The sequence below is a fragment of the Taurulus bubalis genome (genome assembly GCF_910589615.1).
Source record: "Taurulus bubalis genome assembly, chromosome: 2".
Taxonomy (NCBI): domain Eukaryota; kingdom Metazoa; phylum Chordata; class Actinopteri; order Perciformes; family Cottidae; genus Taurulus; species Taurulus bubalis.
The window spans coordinates 26,291,702-26,304,854 of NC_136590.1; the positions used below are offsets into that span (position 1 = coordinate 26,291,702).

At 40.3% G+C, this 13,153-nt stretch overlaps 1 protein-coding gene across 1 annotated transcript in view; it reads left to right on the plus strand.

The window, feature by feature from the left end:
• Positions 1-3,850: 3,850 nt before the first annotated feature.
• The window catches only part of grk6 (G protein-coupled receptor kinase 6), a gene marked incomplete at its 5' end in the record, with an annotated part of 46,240 nt that continues 36,937 nt past the window's right edge, over positions 3,851-13,153 (plus strand). The window contains one exon of the mRNA XM_079214171.1: positions 3,851-3,902. Coding sequence (XP_079070297.1) covers positions 3,851-3,902 — 52 coding nt within the window. The remainder of the gene's footprint in view (positions 3,903-13,153) is intronic.

The following is a 13,153-nucleotide window of genomic DNA, read 5'->3' on the forward strand; positions in this document are numbered from 1 at the left end:
AGCCTCGTTTTCACTTTGAGCCGTTCAATTTTGAGTTGTTTGATAAAGTTGTTCGCGAGTACACTAATTAATACAAATACAACACAAATTCAATTCATTCAAATTATATATATATATATATATATATATATATATTTATTTAGGGACATAAGCAGAACATTTAGAAATCAAACATGTAATCATAATAAAAGTGTAAATAAAGTAATTACTGAAATTTAGTCCGGGATATTTTTTAATTACAACTCATAAGTAGTCAGTGTGTAATACAGAGAGACACAGAGTTCACGTGGACAGATGAAAACATATAGAGCATATTCAATTATTTATATGAAATCTATAATAAAATTGACAACATTTAAATTATCACTGAAATTAAAATATTAAAAAAAGAATGTGATTGGTTTGACTATGACATTGTCAAAAAACAAACAAGACAAAATAGAGTTCTGTTAAATTGTAAATCCTTTTTTATCATTATTTTTAGTCCTCCTTCAGATAACTTCTGGAGGGTTGTAAATACCTGCAGCTGCTGTTTTATCCTCTAGATGTCAGTATGGGTCATAAAAAAAAGAAAGAAAACTCACAAGCTGTAGACTGAAGTTGTCCACCTCTTGTTGGATTATATTCAGACAGACAGCAGTAGGGTGAACTGAACACTGGAATGTTGATTGCAAGGAAAGAAGGCTTTACACAAATACAAAGCACGTTTAAGAAGTGCCATATACTGTAAGCTAATATCAGGAAGTTAACATGTTCTCTTTTAACCTTTAAAGCCCCAAGGCATTTTTTAGGATTTAGCTCGAAATAGCATACCCAAACTAAAAAGGGTGTATCTCTGCAACCACAAGGGCTATTTGAATAATTCTGGTGTTATAATAAAGACAACCCTTGTGAGCTTTTGGTTAGATGTGTAAATATTAGTATATATTTTGCTGGCTAAGAGTAAATAAAGATTGAAACACAGAACAAATAGAAGTTCCAGGTTCGCCTATAGAAAAAAGCACTTTCAGGATGATTATCTCCTTGAAATGATGCTTCACTAAGCCCTGAAGCTCTCCCAAATCATAGCACAATATGTGAACAGTCTCTCTGCACTGTTTTCACTTGAAAAAGTGAAGCAGAACAAAGTCAGATTGGGTAAAGTACAGAGAGAATTCAGGCGAGGTTTCCAAAATTTGCATTTGGCACATTTGCGCATATTTTCGCGCATCTGTGACATTTGAATTTTTTCATGTAGCAAACCTTATATTTCACTTTCATATGACTTATGGTGTTAAATAAACTTGTATCAGTGTGGATTTACTGGGGGTTGGGTTCTGTCCATCTGTCTGATTTATTGCAACCAAATCCATGTATTACAAAAATCTGTGAACAAATGTAAAGGCCATGGGTGTGGGTGGGTTTGTGGGTGGGCGTGTTATGATTCATTATTTTTCCTTATTTTTTTATTTTTATTTAACTTGTAGAGAAGGCATTTGAACAGAGTTGTAACCTGCATGTTGGAAAATAACAAACTTTAAACAAATAGTTGAACAAATAAAAAGGAAATATACAAACGAAAATCCCCAACTCTCTGCTAGATGCATCCTAAAGTTGGAAAGGTTAAGTTTCCCTGACTTGTGGGATGATTATCGTGATTCTGCTCATATGATATCAATTCCTGAAGTAACCCAGAGAGATCTGCTAATTCTCCATTTTTATACACAATTTTCTTTTCCACATTACTACTTTATGCTCTTGTGATCCACATTCATCATAGTCCATTTATGCATCTAAATTAAGTTTAGTAAGTTTAGTAATAACAGTATATCCCTTTGTGAAGATGTTAAGGTCAGGAAGTCACATTAAAGACTGTTTACTTGCACAGTCTCGTTCCCTCGAGATAGTAATGCTCTGTCGTTTTCTTCTTGAGTGGAGACCTTACAGCCTCTGACCTATTCAGGTGACGCTGTCCTCCTCTTCATCAATGAGCAGTCAAAGTGAAAGTTGGGTCAAGAGAGTGGGGTTTTGAAAGCCAGATCCAGGAGATGCGATCACAGACTGACAAACTCAATCACCCATCTACGTGATGTGAGATGCTGTCGTCATTCTGCACAACACAAACAATGAGCCTTTCTTAATGCACTTTTAATGCACCAATGAGCTTTCATTGATCATTGCAGGGAAATCCACTTTCTGCAGACTGAGATGACCCACAGCACCTCTGGAGCCATAACATATTGATTTAAGCATGTGTAACAGTGCATCACTTTTGATTGATATATTCCAGGGAACACCTTGTTTTGGGGGGGAATTCCATTCATTATTTTTTGATAAAAAAATATCGTGAACTATCTCATTGTGGAGTACAAATTAAGTGTTTTTATTGGCTGGTAATTAGCACTTGATCAAACAGGTGTAGAGAAGTAGTAAAATAAAACAAACATGGAAGTCACTTGGATTCAACCCTGTATGACGTATAATGCAAACTGCATAATGTAAATATACTGTAGTACTAGGCGCGAAAAAACAGTGTCGAGTTCGCTTTAAAACGAGGCGGGAATGGCGGAATTGCGGAATTGCCAATCACACACGTATATTCTGGCTCTGCCCTAAATTAAATACATACTGGAGGGAAGTCTTTGAGGCCCTCAAAGAGATTTTCCAACAAGACCCCATGGTAGCAATATTGGGAGCGATACCTGATGGCCTGACGGGAGGGCCCAAAAACACCTCCTCAACATACTACTCACAGCAGCATTGAAGGGATTAATCATCAGATGGTTAAAACCGGATCCCTCAACATACAACACATGGATCCAAAAAGTATGGGACATTATCAAATGGAACAAATCACATATTCATTAAGGCTCCCGAAGCCTATATTTAGTAAAGATGGAGTCCTGTTACAGCAATGAGGGTGATTACTATATGTTGCTTGGCCCTCTGGGAGAACTGCTCTCTCTAACTCTCTCTATACATACACACACACACACACACACACACACACACACACACACACACACACACACACACACACACACACACACACACACGCACACACAATCCTCTCTGGAAAGCATATATAGCACATGCAATACTACACTCTGGAGTGGACAATTATTGGTTCTTTATCCTACTTAAATTATTTAAATTATTATTTGTACTTTTGTATTTATTTATGCAATCTATTCCTTATCCTTATTTCCCCTCTTTTGTTTTCTCTTTTTTCTCGGAGTGAGCACCATTTGATGTTTGCTGTTCTTTCTGTGTGTTGTACACTGAACATGAATATCATGTGTACCAAGACATACAACTGAAAAATTGACAAAGAATGTGACTGTCTGAAAATATATGTTGTTATGTTGTTGAAAGCTAAATAAAAAGTGAGTAAAAAAAAACGAGGCAGGAAGAATGATCAGAGTGAGAGGTCTGTCTGTTATTTGTTTCAACTTTTTTTTTTTTTTTTTTTTTTTTTTAATCAAACAGTAATTTTATAACAGAGTGAGAAGTCTGCTTGTTCTTCCTCTTCTCTGACAGCAGCTTCGGGGCGGGGAGACGGAGGGAGGAGGAGAAAGTGCTGAGGAGGGTCGGTTGGTTACCGGACAGAAGAACTGTGCGAAAGCGGAACCGGAGGGTTTGATTTTCCCTCCTTGGCTGGGCGGTAGGAGGAGATGGTGGACGGTGTTTAGGGAGGATACACTGAGATTGTAGCCGGCGGGGGGAGTGGGGAGGGGTGGGGAGGGGGTGACCAGGAGCTCCGTCTGCCGCCGCTGCCGCTGCTTGCTGCTGCTGTTAACCCCAGACAGCATCAACATTGCCCGGTGGAGTGAGGGCGGATTCAAAGGTCCGGACCCGGGCAAGAGTCAACATGGAGCTGGAGAATATCGTAGCCAACACGGTGCTGCTGAAAGCACGGGAAGGTAAGGATGGAGATGGGAGTTTGACAGCTCCCCAGTAAAGTCACCTTACCGACCACAGCAGTCGGGATGCCCCAGACTCGGGCTGTTTTATAAACTGTTATTGCACTTCCTCTAAGCCGGCGGTCCCATAGTTTGACGATGCGGCTCCACACGAACAGGACGTTAACCTAAAACACGCGCCGTCCGAGCGACGCACCAAACTCCATAATACATTTTGGCCATTTAAAGTTTTCTCGCGTGTCCGTGAACGTACACGCGAGCTTTTGGCCTTTCTGAAGACTGCGGCGAACTCTTGAGCAAACAATGTCCATTTCGGGATGGAAATTGTTTAGTAAATTGCTTTTATATTGCGATACAACGTCTTCCTTTTATGGTGGACGTTACTCAGAAACGGCCAATAACACAGTTGTAATACGCTCAACCACCTTCATGGCTTGGTTAAAGTAGACAGCGGGGATGCCAAGCTAGCAACATGTAGTTTAATATCGACTGACATTAGGCAATGTTTATAGAGTGGGACCGAGGGACTTGAAAACAACTTGCTGTGTACAGCGTCATGCGGTTGTAATCGAAGGGGCGCGTTAAATCGCCTGATTCTTTCATAGAGTGTGTGGTGTGGCTCTTGATTATGTACGTGCAAGTGCGAGGGGGTCCGGAAGGGGTTGAAACTGTGAAACGAGACTGCAGCGACACATCGGGTTTCCCTTTGCTTGATGTTGCACCATCGTTCTGTCGTTTGCGAAACAGGATGTCGAGGCAAAGCAGATGTGCTGTACAGGGGTTTGTGCTTTGGGCACACCATTTTTTTTAAAAGTGTTTCAGCCCTCGTGTTAAAAAGGACTATTATTTGATTATGGAAGTTGTGTTTTGAAACCTATAGGCTGTGAGTCACTGAAGGTTTACAATTCATTTAAATGTCGAGAATGCAAATGTACAATCATAATTATTTCATCTTTCAAACAATACAGTTTGTTCTACGGCTCGTGTCCATGATGACAATCTTGAGACATCTCCTTTGTGAACAATGAAAACGTCATCAGAGCCCATTGTTATCATGTTTATTCCAGAGGTTGCAGGCGGCGACTCGTTGCCATCATAATCCCAGTGCCATCTGCAGAGAGACATGAGAAGATGAGTGTCATGATCCCCTCACTGCGAGCTTATCTGCTCAATTCAGTTGATCTGTTGTGCTCATAGAGGACCAAGAGTCAAGCCTCCGTGTTGGCACCCATCTGCCCGGCTGAAGTGCCCATGAGCAAGGCCTCTTACTTCTCATGACCCGGGACGAGATGTTCTTTTTTTCTTTTTCTTTCAATGGGGAACAAAAAGTGTTATATGATCATAACTGTTTTGCCTCACAGGCAAATTTGCAGACGGGCAAGGCCTTTGTTAAATTCAAGGTATAAATAGACGCACGTGCTAGTATGCAAAGATATGTAACTTGCAAGGAAGGTAAACAACATTGCAGAGAATTACGCAGCCAGATGTGTAAACGCAGCCACCAGACGAAGAGGTGAATCCATTCAATTAAATTACAAAGTTTCACATAGAAACACAAATAACAGATTAAAAAAAAAACTCAGCAAAAAGTTCAAAGACAACATGAAAACATAGAAACATTCGTAAAGAGAACCGACAGACTTAAAACTAATTGCATCAATCAAAGAATTGTCGTTCAGTTTTCGGACAAGTACATTCAGTGACCAAATTATCCTTGAATTTAATTAAATTGGAGCGCCCATGTAATAGATTTTCGGAAAGACTTGAGGAAAAGTCCAGTTTAAATTCTTGTTCTCTGGATCCTGATCAGATTTTTATATGCATTTATATTCAACATAATATCTCAGCTCCTGTGAGTCAGACAACCTAATGAAAATGCAATACTAAATCGTTGGAGCGCTCCTTCAGCCACAATTTTCTTATACTTCACATTAACGTGGGCCATTTTCCAAACAAAGCCAGCAAATGTTAGTGATCTTTGGAAATGTGCCATCTTCTCAATGCACTTTGTCACAAGACAAAGACCTCTCTGTCTCTTTTTTGGTGGATTTCTCGCTCTGCAATTGCTAATTTTAGGGCTTGCAAACTGTAAAGAAGCCCTTAGTTTTTGGATCTAAGGGCTTGACCCCCCCCCCCCAAAAAAAAGGTAGCTACATATACCTCTCACAGTTATTGGTCGAAGGAAGAAAAGGAAGTCTGCAAAAAAGGGCCTATAGAATTTGAACAAAGGCGTTTTTGGATGTTGTTAAAGTTTTAGGGTGGAGTTTTCCTTTAAAAGCATGCAACATGAGGCAACTTCCCATTCATGGCTGCAAATGGCAGGAAGAGAGGAAACAAAACTGAAATGACCAAAAAGCCTGCAGTGTGACGCCCGTGTTGCACACCAGTTTGACCGAGAACACAGCGATCGAAGAGGCAACAGGTGTCATTCTGCTCGCTCTACTGTTCAGGAGTCTCTATTTTAGACTCGACTTTTGTGTCACTTCCTGTGTGTGGCGAACTGTTCGTATCCGACAGAGGTTCTCGTCTTCGGTCGACCCTACTTTCATGGTTTCAGTTCGATTTCCTCACAAAACTTGATATAAAAAAACAAACAGTGTCCTCTTGACGGTCAAGCTGCCCAAATCCAGATGAAAAAAAGAGAGAGAGAGTAGCTGATCAACATGCTGAAATGTTCATTCAAGTCGCTTTAAATCTTCTCTTTTAACTTTAACTTTTTAAAAGTTGGGTAATAGTGTTACTTGTTAGGTGGAGAGGTTTGAAGGAGATATATACGTTTCTGAAACGTTACGTTTATGCGTAAAAAACAAAACACGGAGCTGACATTAGCAGAGAAACGTTAACACATTGTTCTGTGCCCTGGTCCGGCTACGTAGAGGCTACAGTCCTGGACTTTGATTGGTGGAGGTTGTACCTGCAGACACTACTCTGGGCTAAAAAAAAGAAGTGTAAACTCCTCTGAAGATTTTTTGCGATAAAAAGGATTTAATCTGAAATGTAAAAAAAAGAAGCTCAAACTGATAATTAAATCAAAGAAATAGCAGCAATAACATCACTTATTACATATGTTAATATAATATGTATCATAGAGTTTAAGGTCTTTAAACTTAAATCTAATTTTAAGTGCTGTTAGTGTATTATGTATACCACAATTTACAAGACATTTCTATATATTTTCTAAGACACTTCATGTGATCCCCACCTCTGAAACCGAACAGACACCCTTGAATGTTTTGTAGAAAATTACCAGCTGTAAGTTCATTGTCAGGTGCATTTAAGGGAATGTGGCAGACGTCATGACGGGCAGAAAAAAAGAAAATAATTGTAGACCTATAAATACCAACCGGCAAACCCATTAGTTTTTAATTTTCTCCTGACGTATTTCTTGTTTCCGTTTGTTTCCATCATGTGCGACACAACGAGGCAGCTGTCAAAGGAACGATGATATTTCCTTCTCGACTAATTCTGTTTGTCGGAGCAAACGTACAATTGCTGACTTTGTTGTGATTGATGCCGATGGCAGTGATTCCCGTTTCTAATCGGGCCCATGACTGCCTCCTTATGCTGTTCCGTAGATTCATTTATTGTTTGGGAAAGTCGACAAGAGCTCAGGAGCAGCGGCGTGAACCTGCTGATAGAAGACAAGAAAGCAATTAAGCAAGAAATCCCACACCTTATTTATAGAGCGTGGGAGCATTGGACGTTTCTTTTTTTAAATTATGCTAATACCGATACAGCATCCGACTCAGTGGGTGTGTTGCACTGAATGGGACTCGGCTATGAATGAATCCTTCAATTTGTAAGAGGAAGAATGTGTTATTTCTTGTTTTGAAAGTTACATTGTCTCACTTTAAATGTTAAGGAAACACACGCAGCTGAACAGCAAACTGGTCTAAATGCAGACTACCATAACAAAACTATCATTTCAATCAGGAATCTGATCTAGTAAACAAGTTTATAAATATGACACGAAACTCGGGTTCTTACTTCCTTCTACTTTTTACTTTTTCTTTTCCTCAGTTTTGGATCCTCTGTGCTCGACACATTTCATTCAGTACCAGAAACAACTGCTGTTTGATACCTTTCTTTACTCCGAACCAACTTCTGTAACTCTATAATTTTAATACGCAAACATTTGAAAACTTCACCATTGGTTCTCAAAATTGTGACGGTCATTTTGTACCTCAGTGTTGACATTTTCAAAAGTAATTGGTCATGACTTTAATCCACTAATTGTCAAAATCGCCAATCTATTCATCAATAAGGGAACATAATAAGTTTGCTGCCTGTGTTTTCGCTCTTTTAACATTCAACAATCAGCTGATGTGCCTTCCTATGCTTCAGGAAAAATACTATTTATAGAACATTTAATTGTCTGCTTACGGATGACTTCAAAGTGGAAACGGCGGAGGGGGACATGTGACAGATCTCCCCCGACAGCAGATTTACATGGTGCAGACGTCAGACCACTGATCCGCCGGGAACATATTTCCAGCTGTCTTTAATGCAAAGTGGTTGAAGTTAAAAGTCGACAGATGTTAATAGATTACGCCACACGCTATTGTGACGTCAAAAAATAATAATAATATAGAATAGATAGAATTCAAGCTAAAATGACTCAAACTAGTTCGCTAACTATTCTGAGATATTATTATTACTGCACAAGTTGTGCTGTATTTGATCAATTTGAAACTAAATGTACCACTTGAAGCATTGGAGATTCTCTTTGTGGGTGGAAGAGTTAAAGAGACAGTTCACCTCATAATCAAAATATGTATTTTTCATCTTTATCAATCTGGAGTGATAAGGTGTGAGTTGTCTAGTTTTGGAGATATCGGGCCTTAGAGATGTCTGCCTTCTCTAGTTCCGACATGAAACTGCAACAAGGTTTGTGGATTATTCTCGGTAATGGGGTCATGATTTCTGGAAAGAGACTGTTTAGTTTTTCAAATGTATTTTTTTGCGGTGCTTTGAACGCCACAAGCCATAGTCCCATTACATTTGAGAGAAGGCCGACATCTCTACGGCCGGTATCTCCAAAACTAGACAACTCACACCAAAACAATCTAGATTGATGAAGAGCACGACGGGAAAGAGGAAATATGTACTATTGATGTTGGGGGGAATTGTCCCTTTTAAGGTCTGCCCAACCACTTTCTAGGTATGTTTGCACCTTTTAATTTTTTTAAGTTGCTAAAGTATTCTTGAAAGTTGCCACATCTATAGAGAAAGTTGCTCTTCTGTCAACACTTCCCCGTAGGCGTGTCACTATTTCCATTCTAGAATAAAAATCAATCGTAATGAGCTTTTTCGATTTCCAAACACGTGAACGTGCACTCAGAGCACAGGCTGAAGGCCGAAGTGTTCACTGCTGCAAAGGCCCGAGCCCATCCTGGTGGAATACCAACATTTAAGGGTGACAAAGCCCAAACAAAAGTAAAAAAACATATCTTTGCAAATGTTTTTGGAGGAAATAAAAACATTCAACTAGAGCTGCAATGATTAGTCGACTTATTGATTAGTGGACTGAGTATTTGCAACTGTTTCGATTAATTCAATAATATAACGCTATCAATGAATGAAAGTACATTTTCAATCAAAAGTCCAAAACTTGTGATGGTCCTGGCTTCATGTTTCATTTTGACATATGTAACAGACACACATTACAGCAAACTTTGGGTTTGGGACGGTTTAGGCTCATCACTTTGGGTTTGAAACAATTATATATATTTTTTTTACGTATTTATGATGCGACAGACCATACATTCACCCATTGTCAGTACTCAAGATCCCACATACATACACACATCATGTGCTTTAGTAGCACAGGATGTAAACAAAACTTGTTTTCTTCCAAGAAAACTCCACAGGGCGTCTTGAAAAAGGCCATTGATGCTCCAACTGAGAAAGTTAGTGAATCGTCTATCTGTTATTCAGGAGATTTACTGGAAATAAATCAATGTGTTTTCATTGAGCTGGTATGGCAGGACTGTTATTTCATGTTCTGTATGTTTTCATGTTCTCATGTTGATGAAATGTCCTTCCTTTTAAAAACAGCAGTGTTCAGAAGTCAACTTTGACCTGCGTCGTCGCAGAGCTGTGCCAGTGTGGGGCGACTCCCTCCTCTGCGACTCGAAGCTTAATCGTGCCATTTCAGTCTAATTACGCACGTTTATCATTTCGTGGGGAGAATCTTTGTTTCACTGCCTTCCTGTCTCACTGACTGTCTGTCTTGATTTACATTTCCACTAATGCACACAACGGACATCATTATCAATCAGCTTAGTGCCAATCCAGTGGCTGATGTTATCCTCTTGTTTCCCCAGGCGCAAACAAAAACATCTCGTTTGCATTGGAACTGTGACGATTCGTTTCTCAGTCGCAGCTGCCTTGCAGTATTTGAATAGCAAATCCTGAAGCGTGGCTTTGAGAACAAACAGGGAGGCGGCGGCTGTATTCACAACATCGCTCTGTTGCCAGTGTATATAGTGGGACTATGTGTTTGATCCTGGTGCATTGCTCAGGGGCAATCAGTCCCCCGCCCCTGGAAATGTCATCGCGTAGCCAAACTTGATTTGTCAAAAGCCCCTGTCGCCCTCGGACGAGGTCTGAAGGAGGTTGACGGAGGTTGACGGAGGTTGATGGAGCACGAGTGCGTCATATTCACTGGACATCTCCCCCCTCACTTTTCTATAACTTTTGTTTTTCACTGTCGCATTTATTTACTCCCTTAAAATCTCTCTTAAACGGTGACCTCTGGTTGTACAGCTGCTGAGACTCAGATGATGGGAGCTCTGTGCTGATAAAAATAATAAAACAGTGACGTTTCAAACCCCTGAATCGGCGCCCACATCAAAGATTTATTCAGCGGCCCAAATAGAGTTTGTGCTGTGCCTTTAGTCAGTGTGTCTAACGTGAGGGTTTGTTCGGTTTGGGTGACAAAACAAGACATTCATAGACTTTGTGATTCACATTTTTCTCTATTTTCTCACCACAATTTTATAGACTAAGCATTTAATTGATATCTGAAATATACCAGCTGTCAATAGATGAAACTGAGATTCAAAGTAGTTCCACTGTACGTGTAATAGAACAATTAATACATATATAATATAATATTATTAATGTATTGTCAGGAGATTGGTTAGAAATCGTTTTTGTTGTTTTTCTTTTTAACAATTAATTAAACATTTCTGACCCCTTGCTTCTAGTGAAACCAAATAGACAGACATTGATATGTAGAAGGATGAATGTAAATGTTGTCATTATCAATTACTCTAAGCAATAGATTTGGAATGTCAAAAACGTTGATTTATTAATGTTTTTTTTCTTTCTGAAAATCAGTTTGCAGGATCTTGAGATCTTAATCCAGGGCGGTGAGCACCGTGTTGCCTCTTGTTCTCGTCTCTCAGCGTGGTGAATGAACCCTGGCCTCTGTATCACATGCACTAACGCAGCGAGGACAGGAACTTCCTCTGGGTTCTCTCTCTGTTTTGTGGCGATTGCGCGGGTGACGTTCGCTCTTTGTGTTTCGCGCTGCTGCAGTTTCTAAAGAAACCGTGCGTAGCTGTTCCCATCCAAACACACAGACATGTTCAAGCACACTTGTACAAGGACATTTTTTTGACTTTCTTTTCTTTGACTTTCCAAAGACTCTACACCTCATAACAAGAAGCCATCCCAAAGCAAACGAGTAACCCAGATTAGATTTAAGTCGCTCACAATGTGAATAGGTTGCTGTCCTCATTAGGGCTGTGTGGTATACCAGTTTCAAGTGTCAGGTATGAATTTTTCACATACCTTCATATCGGTGTGTAGCCGTAATGCCGCGTTCACACCAAAAAAGTTGCGGAATATTCGTGCGAGTAGATTACATGTAAGGTCAATGCACAGACGCGAATGGTTGTGAAAAAGCCAATTTTGCGCCGGGCATCGCAAATGAGGCCAAAAAGCGCTGAGTTGCGAAAGCCAATCATCGTGGAGAAGCTCCGCCCGTCGTCACCGGCGTCATTCACAAGAGATGAGCCTTTCCGCAGCGAAAAAGCGAATTAACCATATAAAGTCGAGCGACTAAAATCAGGCAAAAAGGCGTTGCGAAAATTCGCAACTCTTTTTGTGTGAACGCGGCATAACAACTGTTGTCACTCTTCAGCGGGCATCAACATTTATTTTTCACAGCTCAGGTAAACATTTTTCACAGAAACTCCGTTGAAGGAAGAGACAAGGCTCGTGCATTAGAGCTGCGCCTCGCCTGGAATCCAGACGAGAGCAGGCGGCCGCAGCAGGAGGCGTTGACAAAAAACTGCAATCAAGTCGGACAGTTGTCAGCTGCCTTCAAAGTATACACAGGAAGTCACGGAAAAAAGTACTTCCTGTTAGTTCCAAACTTTTGTTTACTTGTAGTTTACAGATCACGTTTGGATTTATTATATGTGTTTATAAATATATATATTTATGTCGAAATGAGTGTGTAGCTGCATCCTTTGGTATTTTTATGTCTGCCTGTGAAATACATTACTACTGGTTTAGATATGTGTTATGAAAATACAATTTTGTATTATCAACCACACAAGATGTGTTTTTAGATTAAACATGAGCTGAATAGTCAATAATCGAGGGTTAAGTATTACAACTACACATAAAATACGGATTTTCTACAACACGTGGTGTTTGCTGTCAGATCTAAGAGCCAATCAGCTCTCTGATGTGGCGAGAGCCAGGCGTTTCCCATCATGCACTGGGCCAAGCAGTCGTTTGAGAGCAACTGCGGCGACTGACTCTGAAATCGACAGCCGGCTTGGTCTCGTGAGAGTATCGTTGACCACGTGTGCATGACGTCAGAGCAAGTCGGGAGCAAGTCGGACACAAATCTAACCGGCATGCATTGCGCGCTGATCGCCGCCAATCGATTCTGCGCAGAACTGGCTCATCTCGAACGAGCCTACAGACTCTTTTCCGTTCTGTCTCTTCCTGCAACGGAGTTTCCCTGGGTCCTAAAAACCCTCTATGTACCAACGTAAAAACAGCTGTTCACCACTCGCAACAACAGCTTTTCAGTTCTGGTGATCCTTTTCAGCGTCAATGTTTTCACTCAAAAAATAATACCGTGATATCCCGTAAAACCGCCAGAATCTTACAAAATACCATGATATGAATTTTTGGCCATACCGCCCAGCCCTAGTCCCCATAATGCTTTCATACATGCAGTACTTTACCAACTGGGTAGCCAGATGCACTTAATAAAAGGAACT